This window comes from Benincasa hispida, chromosome 12 (assembly GCF_009727055.1).
Source record: "Benincasa hispida cultivar B227 chromosome 12, ASM972705v1, whole genome shotgun sequence".
NCBI classification, from domain to species: domain Eukaryota; kingdom Viridiplantae; phylum Streptophyta; class Magnoliopsida; order Cucurbitales; family Cucurbitaceae; genus Benincasa; species Benincasa hispida.
Genome location: NC_052360.1, coordinates 80,899,448 through 80,922,969, shown reverse-complemented (window position 1 = coordinate 80,922,969; position 23,522 = coordinate 80,899,448). Strand labels below are relative to the sequence as shown.

Below are 23,522 nucleotides of genomic sequence, written 5' to 3'. Positions count from 1 at the left end.
AGAGGAATTAGTACTTTAGTTATAACAGGTTATATAGCATATGTACTAATTGCTAAAATGATTTATATTACTGATATAGTAAAACATTTCTAATCTTAAAATTTTTTGTTTTGCTCTTAGATGTTTATGTGAATCTGATCCAAGTATTATGGAGGAATATGCATTCATCTATCCTACACAAATTTCAAGTGGTTCACGCACTGATGAACAGAGAGCTCAATTATTCATGTGCAATAGGTTGGTGTCAATGAAAAATAAGTTATTGATATGTCGGTGTAATCTCAGTTAAGTTTTAGAAAACGATTATTTTTTGTAGTTTTTGAATTGTAATTATTTTTATTTAACTTTATCGAGATGTTTTTTATATAGATTTCATTGGATAGTATTTGTTATCTCCTTTCGAACTAATACAGTTATTCAATTGACCCTATGGGACATGGTGTCCAAGAGGGGCTAAAGACTATGGTCAATATTTTTAAATATTTAATAATTATTCCACAGTATGTATATTATGTAAACATTCTGATAGCTTGTGTGTATTTTTTAGGGCCATAATATTATTTTATGCTCGAACAAATCCAAAACCTCGACTTCTGGTCCCTGTTAAGGTAAGCATTTCAATTTTGATTAAATGATAATATACGTTTGATTAAAATATTTGTTTACTTATAACGTGGGTTGAAATATATGTGTACATATAGTGTGCTCAATGACCAGGTAGTACATGTTGGGGTGTATGTCCTAAAGCCTCGTAGTTTTATCTTAGTTGAATCAGTGATTGATTAATTTTATATTACTCATGCAATAATCCATTAACCTAAGATCCAAGGTTCATCTGTAACTTGAATATGTATGTGGAGACATATAGGTGAATCATGATAACCTAAATGGTCTGTAGTATATGGATAAAGTTGGGTGTCTTATCCTGATAACACTATTGATACGGCCCGCTTTATAGTTGTTACAATTATTGTAAAATACTATAAATAATCTGATCCTAATCATTCTTGTGTAGACATATGAGTGGAGGTATCTTCTACGAAAGAGTTTGTATAAAGGCTGGACCACGAAATGTTAAGTCTCTCTTAATAACGTCGTTGCTAGAAGAGACTTACAAGATGACCATAAGTGACTTGACCTTAATCTTGAGTGAGTTGTGAACTCCTGACTATAAGAGCGGTTCTTTGATTTGTATGGGTGAGAGTGGCTAGATTCGTCGACTCAATAAGCCTACCATTTTGGAGATTCATCTGATTGGAGAGTTGGGAACATAGCTATACAAGAAGAAATTCACTATTTCTTTATAATTAGGGTAAGAAAATAAATTGTTCCCTTAAAGGTTGATTCTGTAGCTTGAACAATGAGGCGTCTCACCCTTTCCTGGCTCGAGAGGGGTTTGGTCATAGTTAGACTATGGCTAATTGTTCATTAGAGGGATTAGTAGTACTTAAAGGAGTTAGATGTAACTACAGGCTAAAGGTAATTTGACTCAGCTATATTTACAAGCAATTTGTGAAGGGTCGACGCACTATTGATTGGTTATATCTAATGGACACAGAAATATTTTTATAGTGCAAAGAGTTTAGTTATTGGTCTTTAGTGGGGTGGCCAACAATTAAATAATGTTGATTAAAAGAGTTTAATCAGTTAATCTCATATCATTGAAGCTTCAATCTTTAGGTTCATAAGATCCCCTCTTAGCTCGATGAGGATTAGTGAGAATCAAATTAATTTTGGTTTAATTTGAATTATTCAAATTAATTAAAGGAAATTAATTGTATAAGATGCAGTTTAATAATGTATATTAATATATAATATAATGTATGTTGATACATTATATAACTTTTAGATAGAAATAAATATTTAAATATGATTTAAATATTAATTATATAAATGTGATTCATGTAAAAACTATATGTTAAAATTTAATGTGAATATGATTCATATAGAATTAATATAGTTTTATGAGAAAAATAAATATTTGAATATGATTCAACTATTAATTAGTAAATATGAGTCATATAGAAACTATATGTTAAAATTAATATGAATATGATTCATATTAAATTTATATAGTTTGATGAGAGGGGTTGTTGTTTGAATGTGATTCAAATATTAATTTATATGAATGTCATTTATATAAAAACTATAGGTTAAAATTAATATGAATTTTATTCATATTAATACCTTAGGTTATTTGACAGTAGAGATGTCCACGGGGCGGACGGGGCCGGAGATGCCATTTCCCATCCCCGTCCCCACTCCCATTTCATTCTCCATCCTCATGAAATTTTTCACGGGGATCAAGGCGGAGATTCCCTGCAGGAACTTCGGGGGGACGGGTTCCCTGCAGAAAATTTTTCCTATTACCTTTTTTGTTTTTTGTAAAAAGCCAATTGCCAATTAATTTAAATCACTAATGTGAGCAAACTTTAGTTAAATAATTAACTTTATTACTAATTGTTTATTATAGTTAGTTTTACATGGCAATTTGAATAAATTACTCAAATTTTGGCCTAAAAAAGCCAATTAAATTTTTTTAGTAGAAATAAATAAATATAAATCAAATAATTCACATATAATCTAAATTTAAATATTCAATTTAAACATATTCATTATCTTTCCCAATAAATAATCAAATTTGAAATTTAAATGTAATATTTATACAATAATAATAATAACATAACATTAGATAACTATACTAAATAAATATGTAGAAGCTAATCAGGGTGGGGACGGGTAACGAGGTGGGGGCAGGGGTGGGGACAGGGAATGTATTCCCCGTCTCCATCCGCGTTTAACTCACAGAAAAAAAAATTTCCTACTCCCTCCCCCATTCCCCGCCTAATCGGGGAATCCCGCCTCAAATGGGGCCCCGTCCCCATGGAGAAATTGGACATCTCTATTTGAGAGAATAATAAACTATAGTTTATGTTATATGTGATATAATATTAACTACAGGGTATATGTTGTATGTGATATAACATATTGTTAATATATATATTAAATTCAAATTTAGAATTTGAATTTAATTCTTTCAAATTTAATTAAATGAAAGGGAGGGAGTAATAATTCCCTCATCTGTCAATCTCTCATTCTCTCACATAAAAATGTGGAGAGAGAAAGTGTTCTCTCTCTTATGGTTTCTTCCTATTCTCTACGTTTTTGCAGAAGAGTTTTTTGGCACAAATTTTGTCTCTCAATCATCTCCTTCCTTCTTCCCAAAATTGAGTGCAAGCTCACACATCTGCACGATTCTCATCCCTGAGAATAACGGAAAAAATCTCATGGTGGTGTCCGGTTGCGGTGTTCGTGAGATTGGGAGAAGACGACACGAATTGAAGAGGAACGTGAAGAATTGGTCTTTAAGGGTATGGGATTTCTTAATCTCTTCCTCTCTAATTAACAGTAGAAGCATGCTTAATAGGTTTTGTGTACCCTGTATTTTCGTCCTCTAATCATTGTTCTGTAAAATCAAAATTGGGACACGATCTTTTCTGCTCTGAGTATTCACCTACACCTTCAGACAAAGTGTGGGTACTATATTATGAAGTTCATGCATGACATAGCAAAACACAGAAGCAAAATAATTACATATGTGGTATGCATTTTCTTAGACTATCTTCTTTAACTATAATGTTTACACCGAATATAATTTTGTTAATAAATTACATTTACTTGTTTGCAATTGACAAGACAAACACCTTACAATCAATTGGAATTAGATGCGGTGAAAGTTGAGTATTGTGACTTTATAAGAAGCTACATATGAAGAATCTTTGTTATACGATGCATCAATAGTTTAGTATATATGAGTTTAGGAGATGAGATATGAGGTCAATTTTAGTAGGGTTGGATATTTATATGATCAAATTTTTAGATACTGATTGTTTGTAGAAACGTTGTTTTACTAATTTATTAATGAAAATTACTTGGTTGATTCATTGGATAGTAAGTTTATTAAATACATTACTTGTTTCAATGAGATGGTCTGGTGATACGAATTTAGATATGTACCATTGAAAATTTGGAGTTGTGTATAATTGGTGGATTGCAAGATATCTGTGTAGTTGGTGGGTTTGCAGTAGTTGAGTGAAGTTGTGTAAAGTTGTTGCTTTGCAAGAGTTGTTTGAAGTTATTGGTTTGTAGTTATGCTACAAACTTTCTATAAGTGATTTGGTGTATTTTGTTGTTTGTGTATAAAATATAGGTATTATGTACCATGAGTGTAAATGCAAATTTCATATTAAAAGCTTGTTTGGGATCGACTACATTGGTATATGAGGGGTTACAATGACCCGAATTTTTTTACTTTTTTTTCAAATCGATATAGTTTATGGGTAAAAGACGTCAACAAAAGTATATAGTTGGCGCTTAAAAGCTGCCAATAAAAACATTTTCTTGACATGCAAAACACGTCAATAAAAAGGATTTTCTTGACGTCCTTAAAAAATAATTGATTGGCAAAAAAAGTAAATATTACCTTACTTTGACATTTGAAGCGTAACTATAAAAGAGCTTTTCTTGACATTTTTTCCATATAATTGATGGGCAAAAAATGTCAAAGTACCCTTTCTTGATGGCCAAAAACGTCATAAAAGGATTTTTGGTGATGTTTTTTACAATCAAAAAAATTGGTTTTCTAGATGGTCAAACTTTCTTGATGTTTGCTTTTTTGACTTTTTTGGCCATTAAAGTAGACTTTTTTTACATTTTTTGTCCATCAATAAAGGCCAAATTTGTAGTAGCGATCTCTGAAAAACAACTCATACAAACTCGACCCTGATACTTTCTTTTAACATGGGATTAGTGGGCATTAGTTCTATTATACGTAATTCCAAAGGTGAATCTATGATTTCGATGTAAAAATCTAAAAAATTCATTGGTTTTATGGCCCTAGTTGAGGTTGTTTCACTCATGGATGGTATCACTATAGTTGAGGAAACATAGATCTATCTTTTTTGGATTGAACCAAACGTATTGGTCTCTAAAGTTTATTTGAAAGTCGGGATTGTTTCAACAATGAACTCCGCCTTTTTATGGATGATACTCGTCTTTTTCATCAAGGAGAACTCACTACTCTAACCTCTTTAATTCACGAAACATTAATTATACTACTCATGGTCTGACTTATTATACATGGTTGTGTCTTGCGACATATTAACACTCCAATTGTTATTTATATTTTTGTTTTCCTAAAAAAGGTTAAGGTTAACTAAATATATACTAAAGAATCAAGCAAATGCTATAACTAATGAAATGTTGTAAAATTTGAGGAGCACAACGAGAACACGGATGGTAATAAAATATAATATAATATTAAAATAAATAAAATATAATATATATATATATATAAGTAAAATAAAATAAAATAAAATAATAAAAAAAGAGAAAATTCTCAAATTTCTCCACTTTCTTCAATTTGTATGGAATTTGCCCAATGTGTGTGTAATTTTAAAATCCACCAAATGCCACTATTTATAGGCAAAGTGGCAAGTAGGATGTGGACTACGGGGTGAATAATTACAAGGCACAAGGACAACATAAAGGTGACACATGGCTTTTGGGACACTAAGCAATAGGCGTCTATTTATTATTATAATATTCATAATATGAAATACATTTTCTTTTTATTGCTTAATAACTGACTATAAAATAATATAAAAAATTATGGACCAAAATAAAATTTATTAAGAAAAAATATGTAACAAGATTTACGACAAACTTTTTTAACATGACTAAACTAATATGGTTGATATATCTTATGTAAATTATCTTTGTAATTTTTTTTTAGGAGAGAGATTCAAGCTTCTCGCCTATTAGCAATAGTATAATTATCTCCTTTAAAAATAATATATATAATATAACTCCACTTTTTGTTTTTTTGTCTGAAAAAATAATTTCAGAAAATTGTTAAAATAACCCTAAAATGTTCCCCTTTTACAACTATCACACTTTTTACTTGTTCAAATAATTTTTCTCAGTGATTCTCAATTGAGATCAAGTCCTAAGTTAGAAAAAAAAACAATTTTTTCATCATATATCCAAACTATTGATTCTTTCGAATTTTCTTTGTGCAATTGACTAGAATGACACTGAAATTTTACATAATTTTTCCAAATCTTACTTAATCTTTTCAAAATTTTAAAAATCATATGCAATCACTCGAGATTCATTTGGATGATTAGTAAGTAAGCCCATTTGTAAATTAAGATGATTCTGAAACATGAACTGAGTGTAAGACTTGGAACATCATGGAACATTTGATATAAGATTTGACTTGGAAAGATGACATAGGTGTTCATCTCGGGCGAGATTTCACCAACAAAGCCCAAAAAAATTGATAGAAATCTTGTTATTCAAATCTCGGTGGTTAATCTTGACTAGAAGGCACCAACAAAAATATTTCAACGAATTTTCTAAAAATATACTAGTTGCAAAAGATGTAAACTTTTGAAGGTTATTTCTAACCTTTTTCCAAATAATTTTGGAGGAAAAAAATGGTACAGCGAGGAAGATTGTTAGAACTTTTTTTTTTTTTTTTTTTTTTTTGTGCAAAAGAGCTTACAGTTTCTTGCCCTACCCAGTTTGCCCAACAAAGGATTTATACTTTAAATAAATAAATAAACAATAACTTATACATTATTATATAGTTAAAAAAATCGCATGTAATTCCAAAAAAAAAATCACATAGACTAGGTATATCACATGATTGTTGATTTTAAATCCATTCCTAAGAAAAATAACGTTTTGAAAGAACCAACTTTTAAAAATACAAATTGGCTGAACATATTATTAAGAACTTCCAATTTTTCTCACCCAGTAACATTTTTTAAATTGAATAAAAGAAGGGTGATGGGTGATCCAAAAATACCATTGATCTCATGAAAATAAGATAGCAACCCTTCTTCACAACCATATAAACCATATGTAAATTGCAGTCAATTAAGTAATAGTAAAGTTGTAAATATATAGTTAGTTTCCAACTCAAAACTTTTGAATTTCATCTCTATTAGTAAGATCCATTCGCAAGAGTACAAGTCAACCTGCAAGCATGTCACGACCCTATTCCCTCTAAGTCTTCATTACTTACATGACTTTTATCGATCATTGGGCCAACTCATTATCCATAATGGTTACTTTTCACACCACATTGCTATCGATAAATATGAATAAATCAAAACTTAGTACAGAAATAAAATTGATAGAAACTTACTTACTACGACAAAACATCAATTATAACTTAACCAAAAAGAAAAACATTCTCATCCAAAATTCGAACCATAAACTTCACAAACAAGCGCAATCATTCTCATATGAAACAATAGAGCACAAGATGGTTGGCTTTCATCACATAATCTGTTTCTGATAAGAATTTCAGAATCTTGCCTTTGATTTCACAGTTGAATGCTTGGTAATTTTTGGAACAAATCTTCCCTTTTAGAGCACACATTCTGCTAACTCTCCTGTACTTGGTTAGTGATGTAGAGAGAGATTCCCATCCCACTGCCAGCTTATGGCCCCCACAATCGAACAAAACTTCCTGCTGCCCAACACAACCACCACCATTAATGCAAATCCAGCTGCCAACTAAGAATGCTGAGATTTTCAAGATGCGAGTTCAAAAAAATTTCACCAAAACTTTGTTTCACAGTTCTACTCCAGCATACTCTCAAGGCATCCTTACATAGTTCCAAATATTATTAAAAATACACATAAAGTTCGCCCTTTGTTTAAAAAATACATCTATACTTTTAATAGTTGTAATATGATCCTTCACCTTTTATAATGGATCACCTTTTATAATTATTTCAAAACTACTTTAGGAGTAGAAACCCTTTAAATTTCAGACAGAAATCAAGGCTTCAAACAGTGTGTCAATGACCTGGAACGGTGTGATAATCAAAATTTTCTATTATAGGCCGCATAGCTACACGATTCCAAGTCTCAATCCCATCTGAAATTCTAAAAAGGTTCTACTCTAATGGTATAGGTTTAAGTCATTTTTTAAAGGTTAAGAGTAATATTGTAACTATTAGAAGCATTGAGATTTTACAGGAATAAGTTCATGAGTATATTCATCACGATGCATTGGCCATGGGGGCATATGCAGACTCAGGACGGAGGGAATTCAACATCGCAGAAAACAGGATGGCTGCTTAAATGGCAGCAAATTCTGACATCAGATGGTTATGATTGTAACCTCAAATTAGTAAGGTGTTCTTTCGAATAAAGGCTGTAAAGCAACTGCCAGGTCATTATTTGTGTTGTTATGTGGTGTGTAATAATATTCCAGCTGATTGGCAGCAAAATACGAACATTTTTTAAGAAGATCCTCTGCTGTACAAGTTGACAAATCAGAGAGAAGTGACACAAATTTGCAGGTACAATAATATATATTTGGATGATGATAGCCAACTAAAGAAAAACCACAAAGAAAAATGAAAATATGTAGAAACCGTTTGAATGGGAAAAAAAAAAACCTCATGAGCTTCGCCCAATGTTTCAAAGTTATGATATTATCTGAGATTTCATAAATGATACCAAAAAAAAAAATAATAATAATAATAATAATAATAAAAACTCATGAGCTTCGCCCAATGTTTCAAAAGTTATGATATTATCTGAGATTTCATAAATGAAACAAACTATCCTTAAAAGTAGAAAGTTATTCCAATTTTTTAGGAAAACTAAGACTTGTATGGTGATGACATGGAACAGTAGAAGGGACTTGAAGACAACCACACTCATTGTGGTTCTCAATTTTCGTCTAAAATTCTAACTGATTTTTACTTCCAATCTAGTTTGAAACATTTTTTACAGATAAAAGCTAATATTGAAACTTTTGAAAGATCAGAAATATTATTCTAAGCTAGGAACAATGTTCAAAGATAATAAATATAATTACATTTGGAATAAATATAATTACATTTTTTTATAGAACTTATGACTATAGCTAAAACTATATATAGTAAGTATTGATTAAATATCAACATAATCAGTTATTACGAAATTTAATTGAAAAAGAAGAAAAATGATAATAAAAACAATAAAGAAAGTCAAGGGGAAAAATAAACAACAAATAACAACTTAAAGGAATAAAGCCTAGACAATATTTCGAATTACTTAAAATACTAAATTCTCCATTATCATTATCCTAACTCATATTTATGGCTAGATCCTTATCACAGATTATATGGATTGTTTGATGCAGGAAACCATTTTTCTGCAAATTAGAAGTAGGAACACAGTCTGTTTCTTTTGATTGTCAATGTAATTTAGAAAGTTAAGAGGCTACGCTTTAACAACTACATGCCGTTCAGACTCTAGTAAACGGAAACGGAACAATGGCAACGGAATGGAATAATTCAAAACTTACAATTAAACAGCTGGTGATATTGTCATTGAAGGTATTTGTATTCCTGGCCTTGAGGTCCATCCCTTGCGGTTTCTATATTCATTTATAGCCTGCGACCGCTTCCTCTCTTGAGAAGCAACTTGTGCAGATTTAAATGCCTATATGAAACACAAGGAGGAAGAAAAGATAAAACAATAAAAGCAAGTACTCAAATGGGAGTGTTCATTTATCATTTAACTTCGCCATATACAATTAGATGTTACCTTCGGAACTGCAATCAACTTCAGTGGAGCTTCAACCACGTCTCCAAATTTTATTTTTTCATGTCTTGGGAAGTCTAGATCCTCCTCTGTCCTAGCTTTTTTATGTTTATTTTTCTTCGCCTCCTGATATCTATTTAGAAATAAATGTAATGGTATATTTGTTGAAGAAGGGAACAGATGGTTCCCAGTTCACCAAGATTTTACAATAGACCTACTATAACATGGTACATGACAAATTGAATTATCAAAGATAAAGCACTAAATTGGAATGGGTGGTTCAAATGTATGCGATACCTTCTAATTCTTGCATTATCAAATTAGCACTATTAAATTACTGAAAATGGGTAAATAAACAAGCGCATACTACGAATTAAATAAACATTGTGAGGCCCAACTATAGGATTTAAAGGCAACCATAATTCTGTGATAACCTTAAGTTCAATTGAATAACCAGAAGATTTGGATTTGTTTCTAGTAGAAAAACTATGAAATCTGGTTGAGACATTGGAACTAAACTTGAGAGTCCTTTCATCTCTCTGATTTACATACCGAATTCCTTGCTTTTGCTCTGTACCCCACCTAATTCTTCCCTTATATGTGCTGAGAACCCTTTTTCCGGCCTTCCTTCTATATTGCCAACAATTTCTCAAATTAAATATTAGCTGTTTCTATCGTTTGCATGCAAGCTCCAACAAATTTAGATAGTTTCTTCCCCTTTAGTTTTGATTTTGATGCCTCAAATTACTCCAATTTGAGTGCTCCAATTTCAACATTGCCAACAACTTGGAAGATTGAATTGTTTCATTGTCTTTCGTCTGCATGCAGGCTCCTTTACATGAATTTAGATAGTTTCTCCCCCCTAATTTGATTTCAATGCCTCAAATCCCTCAAATTTGATCGCTCTAATTTCACTTTTTGTTCCATCCAGAAATTTTCAACTTCCAGAAACATTTTTGTTTTCCTAGATTCAAGATCAATTCCCAAGGTCAAAGTGCTCTAGTACCAAAATTGATAGAATCAATAGAATAGAAATATTATCTAAATACTTGAAGAAATAGTCAAATGTTCAGGAAAACTTCTTCAAAATTCAAGTCTAACAGCAAAACAATTGTTTCCTACATCCCCTCCCCAATATAGCCTTGGGATTCATGACCTATGAAGTGAAAGGACATTTATGCGTGCACCACTACCAACACAGCCAAGGAAATAATTCCCTAATATAGCCTTAAATCTCAATATCCTTAATAATATGTAAGGTAACGGCACCTTCTTCACCTGCAGAAACACAAACACAATACCAAACCATTACACAGCTTAAAGAACATAGAAGAGATAACACTGGAATAGATTCAAAGTAAGATGAAAGTTCCACGGCTATTAGACAGATCTGGCTCTCTCCTTACAAGAAAATATCTTGTACCAAAACACCAACGTTAACATGCCTAATCCCAAAACAAAGCCAACCCTATAAACTGCTTACACAAAAAGGATATTCCCGTTCAACCACCCTCTGTCCCTGACACACTTATATAAATAATCTCTGTTTTGCCCTTCCTCTTGTATGCTTTTACAATTGAAAGCCTTTCAATACTCCCCCGGTTCGCTTCCACTTGTCCTCAAGGTGGGCATCGGGAAACTGGTCCTTCATGAAGACAGCATTCTCCCACATTGCCTCACAGCCTGGGTAACCCCGCCACTGAATCAGCCATTCCTCTTGCTGGGTAATCTCATTCCAGCGCATGCCCACCACCTCCTCAGGCTCCACTACCCATTCATAATCCTCAGTCAGAATTGGCGGTTGGCTTTGGATGACCGTACTTGCGCCGATCGTTTGCTTGAGTTGAGAGACATGGAACACTGGGTGAATTGTCAGTAGGCCACCTTGCCAATGCGCTCCAAGATCTTATAAGGTCCAAAAGAATTGGGGGATAATTTTTCACAACAGCAGCAAGCCAAGGAGTGCTGTTGGTACGAACGTAGCCTGAGGAACACCAAGCCGCTGCAGGCAAATTCGACTTCTTTACACTTCTGGTCAGCGTATTTTTTCATCCGATTTTGGGCCAAATTCAGCTGATGTTTTAGGGCCAACAGAGCAGCATCCCGTGCCAGAAGTTGTTCCAACGTATCATTCGTTGTTTTCTTATACCTATAGGAGATTAGAGGACGAGGGGTGCGATCGAATAGGGCCTGATAGGGTGTGATATTGATGGAAACATGATACGTATACCAATGCTTGACCCACGGTAGATGATCCTCCCATTTTTGTTCAGATGCTCCACACAAAAGCAACGGAGGTAAGTTTCCAAGCACTTGTTCACAATCTCGAGCTGACCATCGGTTTGTGGGTAGAATGCAGTGCTTCGCTTCAACTGAGTGTCCTGCATTCGATACAACTCGGTCCAAAAATGGCTGAGAAAAATTTTATCCCTATCGAAAATGATGGACTTAGGGAAACCATGGATCTTCGCCACCTCACAAATGAATGCACGAGCTACCTCCTTGGCTGTAAATGGGTGCTTCAGGGCGATAAAACGAGCAAACTTACTAAGCTGGTCCACCACCATGAATATTGTGTTAAACCCATTAGACCGGGGTAACCCTTCAATGAAGTTCATGGTGATATCCTCTCAGACCTAGTCCGGCGTAGGTCGCAGTTGTAGCAATCAGGCTGGTGACACGGCTACTGATTTGTTTTGTTGACAAACTAAAGAACACTCCACATAGGACTTAACATCCCCTTTCATGCCCCTCAGAATAACTCACGGGTAGGCCGTTTATACGTCCGTAAATATCCCGAGTGATCCCCTATCACCAAGGCATGGAATGCATGGAGAATAGTGGGAATCAAGGAGGAGGTTTGAAAGAGCACTAACTGATTCTTGTTAAATAACTTGCCCTGCTCCACGTGGAACTTGGAAAGTCTGGTCGGGTCCATCTCCAATTCTTGTCTGAATTTTTGCTAAGTCCGGATCGTTTACCACTTCTTGCTGGATCACCTCAACAACAATCAAGGAGGGAGTTGACATCTTCTTGAGCTCCGCGGTTTCCGATAATCTGGATAGGACATCCACTGCCTTTTTGGTTAACCCGGGGTTGTACTGAATTTCAAAATCATACCTCGATAATTTTGTGACCCACTTCAGGAATTCATGTGGGATGTCCCTTTGATCAATCAAATACTTCAAAGACCGTTGGTCAATGCAAACGCAAAATTTCTGCCCAAGGAGGTAATGGAGCCATATCTGTACTGCTAGCACAATGGCCATGAGTTATCTTTCGTACGCAGACTTTAGTCGAGCGTTTGGGGCTAGGCTTTAGTTGAAATAGGCAATGGGTCGTTGTCCTTGGTTAACACTACACCGAGGCCAAAACCCAGGGCGTCCGTTTAGATGACAAACGAAATATTGAAATCCGAAAGAGCCAGAATCGAATGGGTCACCATTGCTTGCTTCAATTTTCCGAAAGTTGTTGTAGCCTCTACTATCCACCCGAAAGCATCCTTCTATAACAACTTCATTAACGGGGCGGCCATGGTCCCATAATTCTTCACAAAGTGGCAGTAATAGCCCATCAATCCGATAAACCCTCAGAATTCCTTTACTGTCCGTGGAATTGGCCAATTCACCATCGTCCTGATCTTCTCCTCATCAGCCTCCACTCCGTGTTCTAACACCCAGTGCCCCAAATAGGCAACTCTGTCTCTACCAAAAACACATTTTTTCTAATTCACATACAGCAAATTCTCATGCAAAATGCTCAGCACAATATCCAGGTGCTTTCGATGGGTGTAGCAATTCGGGCTCTACAAAAGAATATCATAAAAAACCAACACGAAACGACAAAGGAAGAGACGAAAAACTTGATTCATCAGTGATTGAAATGTTGTCGGGGCATTCGTGAGGCCAAAAGGCATGACTAAGAACTCGTAATGACCCTCGTGGGTCTTGAACGTCGTTTTCATCACATCTCCTTCGTTCATTCAAATCTGATGATATCCGGACTTGAGATCAAGTTTCGAAAAAATTGATGCGCCTTGTAACTCATCCAACAACTCCTCGATGATCGGTATAGGAAATTTGTCAGGAACCATAGCCTTGTTCAATTGTCAGTGATCCACACAAATGCCACGACCCGTCTTTCTTCTTAACTAGGAGTACAGGGCTGAGGAAAGGGCTTGCGATGGGGCATATAATTCCAGATGCTAGCATTTCACTAACCATCCGCTCAATCTCGTCCTTCTGCATGCGGCCATATTTTTAGAGGGTCGAACGTTGACTAGATTCTCCCCTTCTAGTAATTGAATGTGGTGGTCTATTTTCCTTCTTGACGACAACCCCTTGGGTAAATTGAACACTTCCCATTATTCCTCCAACACTTCCGCTAAGTCACTGTGCACTTCCCCGCCTTCCTCCCCTTCACTGCTCTCCTCACTACTGATTTGTTCACCCAAGTTCAGTTCCCGGAGGTCCACCACATACCCTTCATCCTCTTCCGCCCACAAACTTGCGAGCATTTTTAAGGATATCTCCGACTTGGTGAGACATGGATCCCATCGAATGGTCACCTTGTTTTCCCCATTCCCAAAAGACATCGTTAGCATCACCCAATCCATGGTAATGTGATTCTGTCTTCTTAACCATTGCATGCTGAGAACGACCTCCACGCTGCCCAACTCTGTTGGTAAAAATTCGTCCTTGATTGTAAGCTCCAGCAGTTTAATCACCACCGCACACATCTCTTTCCCACTAATGGATGCTTCATTTCCCATGACTATACCGTAATGTGAGGTAGTCGTCAAAGGCAGCTGCAATTCGTCCACCAAGCCTTGTGCAATGAAATTGTGGGTAGCCCCGCAATCGATGAGTACTACAACCAGACGATCCTCTATTTCCCCATTCACCTTCATCGTTCTTGGTAAGGAAAACCCTAACACGGACTTCAAGTACAGTTAGGGCCGTTCCTCCATTTCGTTGGTCATAGTAAAATGTTCCCCTCAATCAATCCCCTTGTACTCCACCTCCTCGCTGTCATACTCCTCATATTCCAGAATAATTTCTTCCAACCCGTGAACCCGCAAGCCCTCAGATCTTGAAGGTCTATGCCCTTGCAATGATGGTTAGATGAATATTTCTTGTCACATTTGTAACAAAGTCCCCTTGCTCGTTTTCATCTATACTCCTCATCCGTTAATCGTCTGGTCCTGGGTTCCCTTCGTTGGGCCTGGACCTTCTTTGGGAACACCACCGTCCGAGTTTGGAAATCCGCCACCTTTCCTCCCACCTTTCCAGCCCAACTACTTGCCTCCTTGTATGAACCTGTCGGCCCGATTTCTTCTGGCCCATTAGGCCACCTTCCTTCCTCTATGCCTCATTTGCGAGCTTGAGAGCCAGCTCCACGTCTTCCATGATCTGGGCCTGCTTCATAATATCTTCCAGCCCTATCGATTCCCACCCAAGGACCTGAGCCTTGATCGTTGATAACAACCCATTTAAGAAGGTGTTCTCCAAAACGTCATCTACTAAATCCGGCAAGGGTGCTGAGTAGGTCTCAAACCAATGTTTGAACTTGGCCACCGTTGTTAGTTGCTTGATCTCGAGGAACCGCGAGCACAGGCTTCCTTCTTGTGTTGATCGGAATCTTTCAAACAATCTAGCCTTTAAATCAGCCCATGTTCTAAACTTTCGACGATTGTGGGCCCAACGGTACTAGTTCACCATATCGTGATCAAAGCTGATGATGAACACCTTGATTTTCTCCACGTCGAAAAGTTCGTATATCTCAAAGTACCTTTCCACCTTAAATAACCAAACATCCAGGTTATCTCCCGAAAAAATAGGCATCTCCAACCGCTTGAACTTCTTGGGGTCATTCGTTTCCTTCCCTTCAGCCTTGTCGGCTTCGCCTAGTTTCGACTGTGTGCCCTCCTCTTTATCCACCTCCATTTTTGTCTTCCCCTTCCTTTTCTTTGATGAACTTGTCGTCGTCGGGGCAGTCTCCCTGCTTTTCTCTACGGCTTCTATTTTGTACATGACCCCCTTGTAATTTTCCTTCATTTCCAACATCACCATTTCTACCGGCTTCGTTAGATTACTTATCGACTCTTGCATCGTGCTCATCTTTTTCTCCACAACTTCCATTCTTTCCTCCATTTGTTTTTGGGTCATGGCTCGTGATCGCCCCAAAATGAACGTGCTTTAATACCACTTTGTAAGGTAATGATGCCTCATTTACCTACAGAAACACAAACACAATACCGAACCAGTACACAGCTCGAAGAACATAAAAGAGATAACACTGGAATAGATTCAAAGCAAGATGAAAGTTCCACAGCAATTAGAGAGAGTTGGATCTCTCCTTACAAGAAAATATCTTGCACCAAAACACCAATGTTAACATGCCTAATCCCAAAACAAAGCCAGCCTTATAAACTGCTAACTTACACAAAAAAGGATATTCCCGTTCAACCACCCTCTTACACTGTCCCTGGCACACTTATATAAGTTGTCCCTGTTTTGCCCTTCCTATTGTATGTTTTTACGATTGGAGGCCTTTCATAATATTTCAATGCCAGACCTAAAGGTATTCCTAAAACCATCCTCTTGAATAACTTTTTTTAGATAAACAATTAAATTGCATCCTTATCAATTAGCATTACTACTTCTTGCTCTCCAATATTCCCCTTCAAACACATTGTTTGGGAGTTGACAATATCCACAGTTGAATTCAAAGTAACCTCTTCAATATTTTGTCAATTCTGACATTTACTAACCAAAGTCATCATCATCTTTAGAACTCAATAAAAAAACACTTGTACGACCTATGAAACCGATCCGATTCAAGTGACATCATAAGTCGTCATGGTCATCTTTGCCCAATCTTTCCATCATCATCATCAATGATCAACAATTGCATTTCTACTGTAAATTCCATTACCAATGGCCAACTTCAAGTACAACTTCTTTCCCTCTGAGCGTGAAGTTCAACAAACCTCTTGAATGTTGACCCCCTCTTTATAAACATCATTTCCTCCTGGCAATAGGCCATTAAATCTACAAACAAAGTTAGCATGCTCTTTTTCGGACAAGAGTGACAAGGGCCCAATGTGGAATTCCAATTCACAATATAATAAATCAAACTTTGCACCTTGTATTTAATGTAAAAGCTCGTACTCAACTCTTTGGCACTTCCATCATCCTAACGCATGAAAACTAACCTAATTTTTTATTTCAAACCATTTCGAAATTTTGTGCTGGGAACATACCCTGTCATGTCTCATGATGGTTTATTGGGAACCTCAAACCATAACACCAATAGTCACCATGATTTTCCTATTTATTCCACATATTACTCTTATACAAAAATCTTCCCAGTCACCCCTTCCTCTCCCTTCTAACAAGTCCCCTTCACTCACTCCCTTAAATAACCCTACAATATGCAAGCAAGGAAAAGATAACCTTTTCTGCATTGTTGACACTACTCCACTATGCCTCTTACTCACATAAGGCATGTTGCTGTCTATCACATTGCTGATCCAAATGATAAACATCTTGCATGCTCACAATACTCAAAATTTTACTTGGGCGGTAAATTCACAAAAATGAGGTATATGGGGTTCTCTCAAAAAATTTACTTGTGTCACTACCCAAAAGAAAACATTAGGACATTACAATTTCAAGACACTTCTCTTCATCATTTAAATAACACATCAAAAGCTTATTTATTTTATTTCCATTATGGATATGTAATTGGAAAAAAATGCAAAATGAAGATGAACAAGTCATCTCAATATTAAAAAAGCATGCGACCTCATAAAAGATAAGGGCAAAATTCTGTGGTGCATTAAAGTGCTTACTTTTTCCGACGTTCCCGTTTCTTTAAACGTCGACTTGATTCCTCCGAGTCTTCAAAACGAAGGTCAGTTACCTGCTTTCTCTTTTGTTTTTTGTTTTTCTTCTCACTGGACTTGCTTTGCACATCGTCGCCATTACTACCCGTAAGCTGAGGCTTTTGTGAAGTTTCACCATTACCTTTGCTCTTTACATCAGATCTTCCCAAAGCATCCTTTCGATGGGATTTCTGTATAGAAAGTGAAAGTCAAATTACAAATGAGTAACACAAATTACAGGCATATAATGTGTAGTAAAGCTCTTCCAATAGGAAAACTTGATACGAGCGATTTTGCATTCCCATTCTGGGGGAGTAAGCTTAATCTCGTGTCCACGCCTAATAAAATAACAGAATAAACCCTTTACTAAACAATAAAATCTACTAATAGATATCCTCTACTCTAATACCAAACCAGGTACACAGTAAGACAAGGGCAACCAAGGAAGAAGATGATCGAAAGAAAAAGCTATGGATGCCTAGTGGTACTCAATCTCAACTTTCTTGCACCCAAGCTTATAACAATAGCATTCATCAGAGCCTGAAATACTAAAAGCTCCATTGCCTACCTTCAGTCACCTGATCCAGTATAAGCCCTAAGACAATAATTCAAATAAAACCCGATAATTGCTAACATACTTATTTAAGACGGTGAAGAATTAAAGAAAATATCAAATTACCTTTTCAGTATTAACGGCGTCTCTCTTGCGCTTTCGCTGAATATCATCCGAGACCTTCTCAGACTCTGTGAGAACCCGAGAAGAGGAGATTATAGTATGAAACAAATAAACTCATCGACAAACAAATAAACGCAAAGAAACAATTAGAGAACCTTGAGGTCCAGAGGAAGTGAAGGACATTAACTTGCGGAGTTTGGAAGGTAAAGTATCGACTTGGGAAGCGTTTGGTGGTGGCGGGAGACGATCATAGCCTCCATGTGCGGCTCTGTAATTCCGCTCTCTTCTCCGCATTCCTTTGCCTCCCATCTCTCCTTTTTACTCGAAAAAAAAATTTGCAGCCCTACGTCGGAGTAGAAACCGGAGTATAGCCTCAATCGCCGCCGCCGACGAAGACCAGTGGGAACTCTTCCTATTGTTTTTTATTTGAAAGACGGCGTAAAAAAAAAAATAGGTTGACGATAACAAAAACAATGGAAATAAAATAAAGAAAAAAAAAAGGCTGATTAAACGATTTTTATGTTGTGAAATTGAGTAGGACGGAAGAGAAGATATAAGATAATAATATATTTATATAGTAATATTAAATATATAAAATAATTAAAATTATAAAATCGAATAATATGTAAATTAGTGGAATTCTCATCCATCTATGTGTAATTTTAAGATCCACCAAATGTTACTGCAAAATTGCAAGTAGGATGTGGATTTACATGGACACCAAACATGAATAATTACAAGGCACATGGATAACATGAAGAATGACACATGGCTTTGGAACACTAAGCAATGAGCATCTATTTATTATTATAATATTCATAATACTCCCCTTAGATGCTCATATATTTATATATATATATAACACTTAAAATCTTACTAGGAAAAACCCAATGGGAAAAAACCTAGTGAATGAAAAAGAATACATATAATACATACTCTTCTCACGAAAACATCACTTAAGGTCTTTGAGTTGCCACATTCCAATGTTGTGCAACAATTTTTCAAAAATTGCGGTTGGTAATGCCTTTGTAAATAAATCTGTCAGGTTATCATTCGAACAAATTTGTTGTACAGTGATATCGTCATTTTCTTCGAGATCATGAGTGTAAAAAAATTTTGGTGAAATATGCTTTGTTCTATTTCTATTAATATATCCTTCTTTGATTTGGGCTATACAAACTGTGTTATCTTCGTATAATATTGTTAGAAGAATTTTATTAAAAGACAAGCCACACGTTTCACGAATGTGCTGAGTCATTGACCTTAGTTATACACATTTTCAACTAGCCTCGTGAATTGCAAGAATTTCAGCATGATTTAAGGAAGTGGCAGCTATAGTCTGTTTCATCGATCGCCATGATATAGCAGTTCATTCACATGTGAACAAATAACCTATTTGAGATTTAGCTTCGTGCGGATCAGATAAATATCCAAAATCTGCATAACCAAATAGATCAAAAATTTATTTATTTGAATAAAACAAACTCATATCCATTGTTCTTCGGAGATAACGGAGTATACACTTAATTCCGATCCAATGTCTTTTTGTAGGAGAAGAACTATATCTAGCTAATAAATTTACTGAAAATGCAATATCTGGTCTTGTATTATTAGCAAGATACATAAGTACACCAATTGCACTAAGATATGATACTTTAGGACCAAGAAGTTTTTCACTATCTTCTCGAGGTCAAAATATCTTTCTTTATATCTAATGAACGAACTTCCATTAGAATATTTAATAGATGTGTTTTGTTCATACAAAATCTTTTCAAAATTTTTCCTGTATAAGTTGACCGACGAATACATATTTCATATGCTAAATGCTCAATTTGCAAACAAAGGCAAAATTTTGTTTTTTCAAGATCTTTCATCTCAAATTCTTTCTTAAGATATTATATTGCCTTTGAAAGCTCATTAGGAGTTCCAATTATATTAAAGTCATCAATATATACAGTTATAATAGCAAATCCTAATTGTGATTTCTTTATAAAAACACACGAACATATTGAATTATTTTGATATCTTTCTTTCAATAAATATACACTCAAGTGATTGTACCACATTCGTCCTGATTGTTTCAATCCATATAGTGATCTCTATAATTTTATTGAACACCATTCCCGGGCATATGATATATATGTTTCAGATACCTTAAATCCTTATGGGATTCTCGTATAAATATCATTATCAAGAGATCTATATAAATATGTTGTGACTACATCCATAAGATGCATACCCAGACTTTTATACAAAATCAAGCCAATTAAATATCTTAGTTCATTGTATCCACCATTGGAGAATATGTCTCATCATAATCAATATCAAGTCTTTGTGAAAAACCTTGTGCAACTAGTCTCGTTTTATATCTTTTGACCTCATTATTTTCATTTTTTTTCCCTCATAAATACTCATTTGTATCCCACAGGTTTAACACCTTCTGGTGTTTGGACTACTAGTCCAAAAACCTAACGTTTTGAAGGTAAGTTTAATTCTACCTCAATTATTTCTTTCCACTGAAGTCAATCCTTTCTATATCAACATTCTTCAACAGATTTTGGTTCAAGATCCTCATTTTTTAATATAATATCAAGAGCAATATTATACGCAAAAATGTTGTCAATAATTACATTAGTACGATTCCATATTTTTCCTGACTAGCCATGTAAAGAATTTCTTCATAGGTATTTACATCCTCGACCAAGTCTTTTTCATTATTAATTATCTTTCGTTTTCGAGGATTTTTATCTTTGGAACCCACTGGTCTACCATGCTTCTGGCGTGTTCCAGACTTATTAGTGACAGCTTATTGTGTTGAGATATCATTTTTGTATGAAACATTTGCACCTAGTATATGTGACCTAATTACTTTATTTGCATCTAAAATGCATCTGATAATTGATTTGCTATATTTTGCAAATGAATTATTTTCTGAACTTCAAATTCACATTGATCTGTATGGTGATCTAAATGAGACAATAACGATGTATTCCATGTTATTTCTTTTTCCAACTTCCTAATTCCTCCCTCTGATGTTGAAAAATTTGTTAAAATGACAATCAGCAAATCGTACTGTAAATACATCACCCGTCAGGGGTTTAAAATATTTAATAATTGATGGAGAATTATATCCAACATATATTCCTAACATCCTTTGAGGACCCACCTTAGTGTGTTGAGGTGGAGCAATTGGAATATATACTGCACACCCAAAAATTACCAGATGAGAAATATTTGACTCATGACTATAAGCTAATTGTAATGACGAGTACTTATGCTAAGCTACTAGCCTAATGCGTACAAGTGACACTGCATGCAAAATAGCATGTCCCCATATATATGAAGAAAGCTTTGCTCTCATAAGTAATGGTTTTGCAATTAATTGCAAACGTTTTATAAATGATTCTGCTAAACCATTTTGTGTATGAACATGAGCTACAAGATGTTCAACACTTATCGCAATTGACATAAAATAATTATCAAAAGCGTGAGATATAAATTCACCAATATTATCAAGACGAATGGTTTGGTAGAGGTAGGAGGAAGAATTGATCGTGTAGACGATAAGCAAGTGAAAGAGAATATGAAGCTATCACTAGGAGTGGTCATTCAAACCACAAAAACCGAACCGTTTCTAAACATCGAACCGAACCGAACCGAAAACTCAGTGAAACCCAAAAATGCGGTTCAATCCAGTTTGAAGAAATTTTGAAACTGAATTAATTCAGTTCGATTCGGTTTCACTTTTCGAAAATCGAATTTGAAACCGAACCGAACTGTTTTTAATATATATATATATATATATTTAAAAATGAGTCAAACCGAACCGCTTTTAATTTAAAGAACAAAACCGAACCGAACCGAACCGTTTTTAATTTTTAAAAAATATAACATGGATTTTTTTAAAATGTCAAAATCGAATTTGAAACCGAACCGAACTGCATATGTGCGGTTCGGTTCGATTTGGTTTTATATTTTAAAATTTTTGGTTCGGTTCGGTTCGATTTGACCACCGAACTGAATCGAATCGTACCATTTCCACCCCTAACTATCGCATAGCAAAATGCTTATCGCTTAGAAAAAACTACACGAACGTATAAATGTTACTCAACAATCGTTTAGAAAATAGTAGGCAATCGTTTAGCAAACACAATACACTATACGATCGTTTAGGAAAGCCAACCGATCGTTTAGGACTTAGTGTGAGATCTTTAGGCGCTAGCTAACCGATCGTTTAGGCGTTAAGCGACTATCGTATAGGCTATCGATTTACTTAAGCGATCGTTTACGTTTTCATACCAACGCAACCTTCAATCTTTTTCTGAACCATTCAAAATGAAACAAATTTCATTTTTATTCATCAGTTACAAATAACCAATATTGTTCCCACTAACGCATGTTCGAGCGAGATTTTGGGTTAATTATTATATAATTAATCAATTAAATTATTAATAAATATAATCATATTATATTTTTACCCTATAGTTTGATATCACATATCTACTATAGTAATTTCTATCAACACCGTTCATGACAGAGACTTCACTTCACTTACTAGGATACAATAAGAAAACATGACCTCAATCCTGAGTGAGTTAGGAACTCCTGCCATTGAGGGCGTCCTTTGATTTGTATGGGTGCGATAGTCCCAGGTCGCCATTGAATTAACCTACCAATTTTGGAGATTCGTCTGATTTGGAGCTGGGAACTCAATTAACACAATATGGAATTCACATCCTTCCCCGAGCGCAGGGATAAGTAGATAGATAGCAGCTCCCTTAAAAGGCTGATTCCGGGGCGCGAACGATGTGGCACCACACACCTCTCTTGGCCCGAGAGGTATTCACACATAGTTGGACTATGTTGTATTGTTCATTAGAGGAATTAGTGGTACTTAAGGAGTGAGATGTAACTACAGAGGCAAAATGGTAATTTGGCCCAACTGTACCTACGAGCATCTGTGAAGGGTCATCGTACTCATGATTGGTTATATTCGATGGACACATAAATATATTTATTGTAAGAAGAGTTCGGCTGTTGGTCTTTAGTGGAATGCCTGACAGTTAACGGATGGTGGATCTCGTGGCTAAGAGTTTAGTCGGCTATTCACGGACCGTTGGAGCGTTTGAATCATAGGTCCATTAAGGTCCCTTAGATAGCTTGGATAAAGTCGAAAATCAGTGTTTGGGTTAATTTGAAATGTTCAAATTGACAAGAGAGAAAGTTCGATTATATATGACATAATTGGACTGTTTAATTATATATGATATAATTGGCTAAGTGTATAAGAACATTATTTTGGAGGAAATTAGATACAAATATGATTTATATCAGTAGAGG

The 23,522-nt window shown here is 35.3% G+C and overlaps 1 protein-coding gene across 2 annotated transcripts; it reads right to left on the bottom strand.

Annotated features, from left to right (window-relative positions):
- Positions 1-7,123: 7,123 nt before the first annotated feature.
- On the bottom strand, positions 7,124-18,700 carry LOC120093036 (protein PXR1). Of its 2 annotated transcripts, none has more exons than XM_039051345.1 (6): positions 18,338-18,700; positions 18,186-18,250; positions 17,474-17,697; positions 9,622-9,751; positions 9,380-9,516; positions 7,124-7,543 (listed from the first exon to the last, which is right to left on the bottom strand). In XM_039051345.1, exons 1-5 carry the CDS (start codon positions 18,489-18,491, stop codon positions 9,382-9,384), a joined length of 708 nt encoding a protein of 235 aa, XP_038907273.1. In that variant the 5' UTR covers positions 18,492-18,700; the 3' UTR covers positions 7,124-7,543; positions 9,380-9,381. The 2 variants fall into 2 exon arrangements, with proteins under 2 accessions (XP_038907273.1, XP_038907272.1); XM_039051344.1 differs by having other exon boundaries at positions 7,124-7,546; positions 18,338-18,699.
- Positions 18,701-23,522: the final 4,822 nt, after the last annotated feature.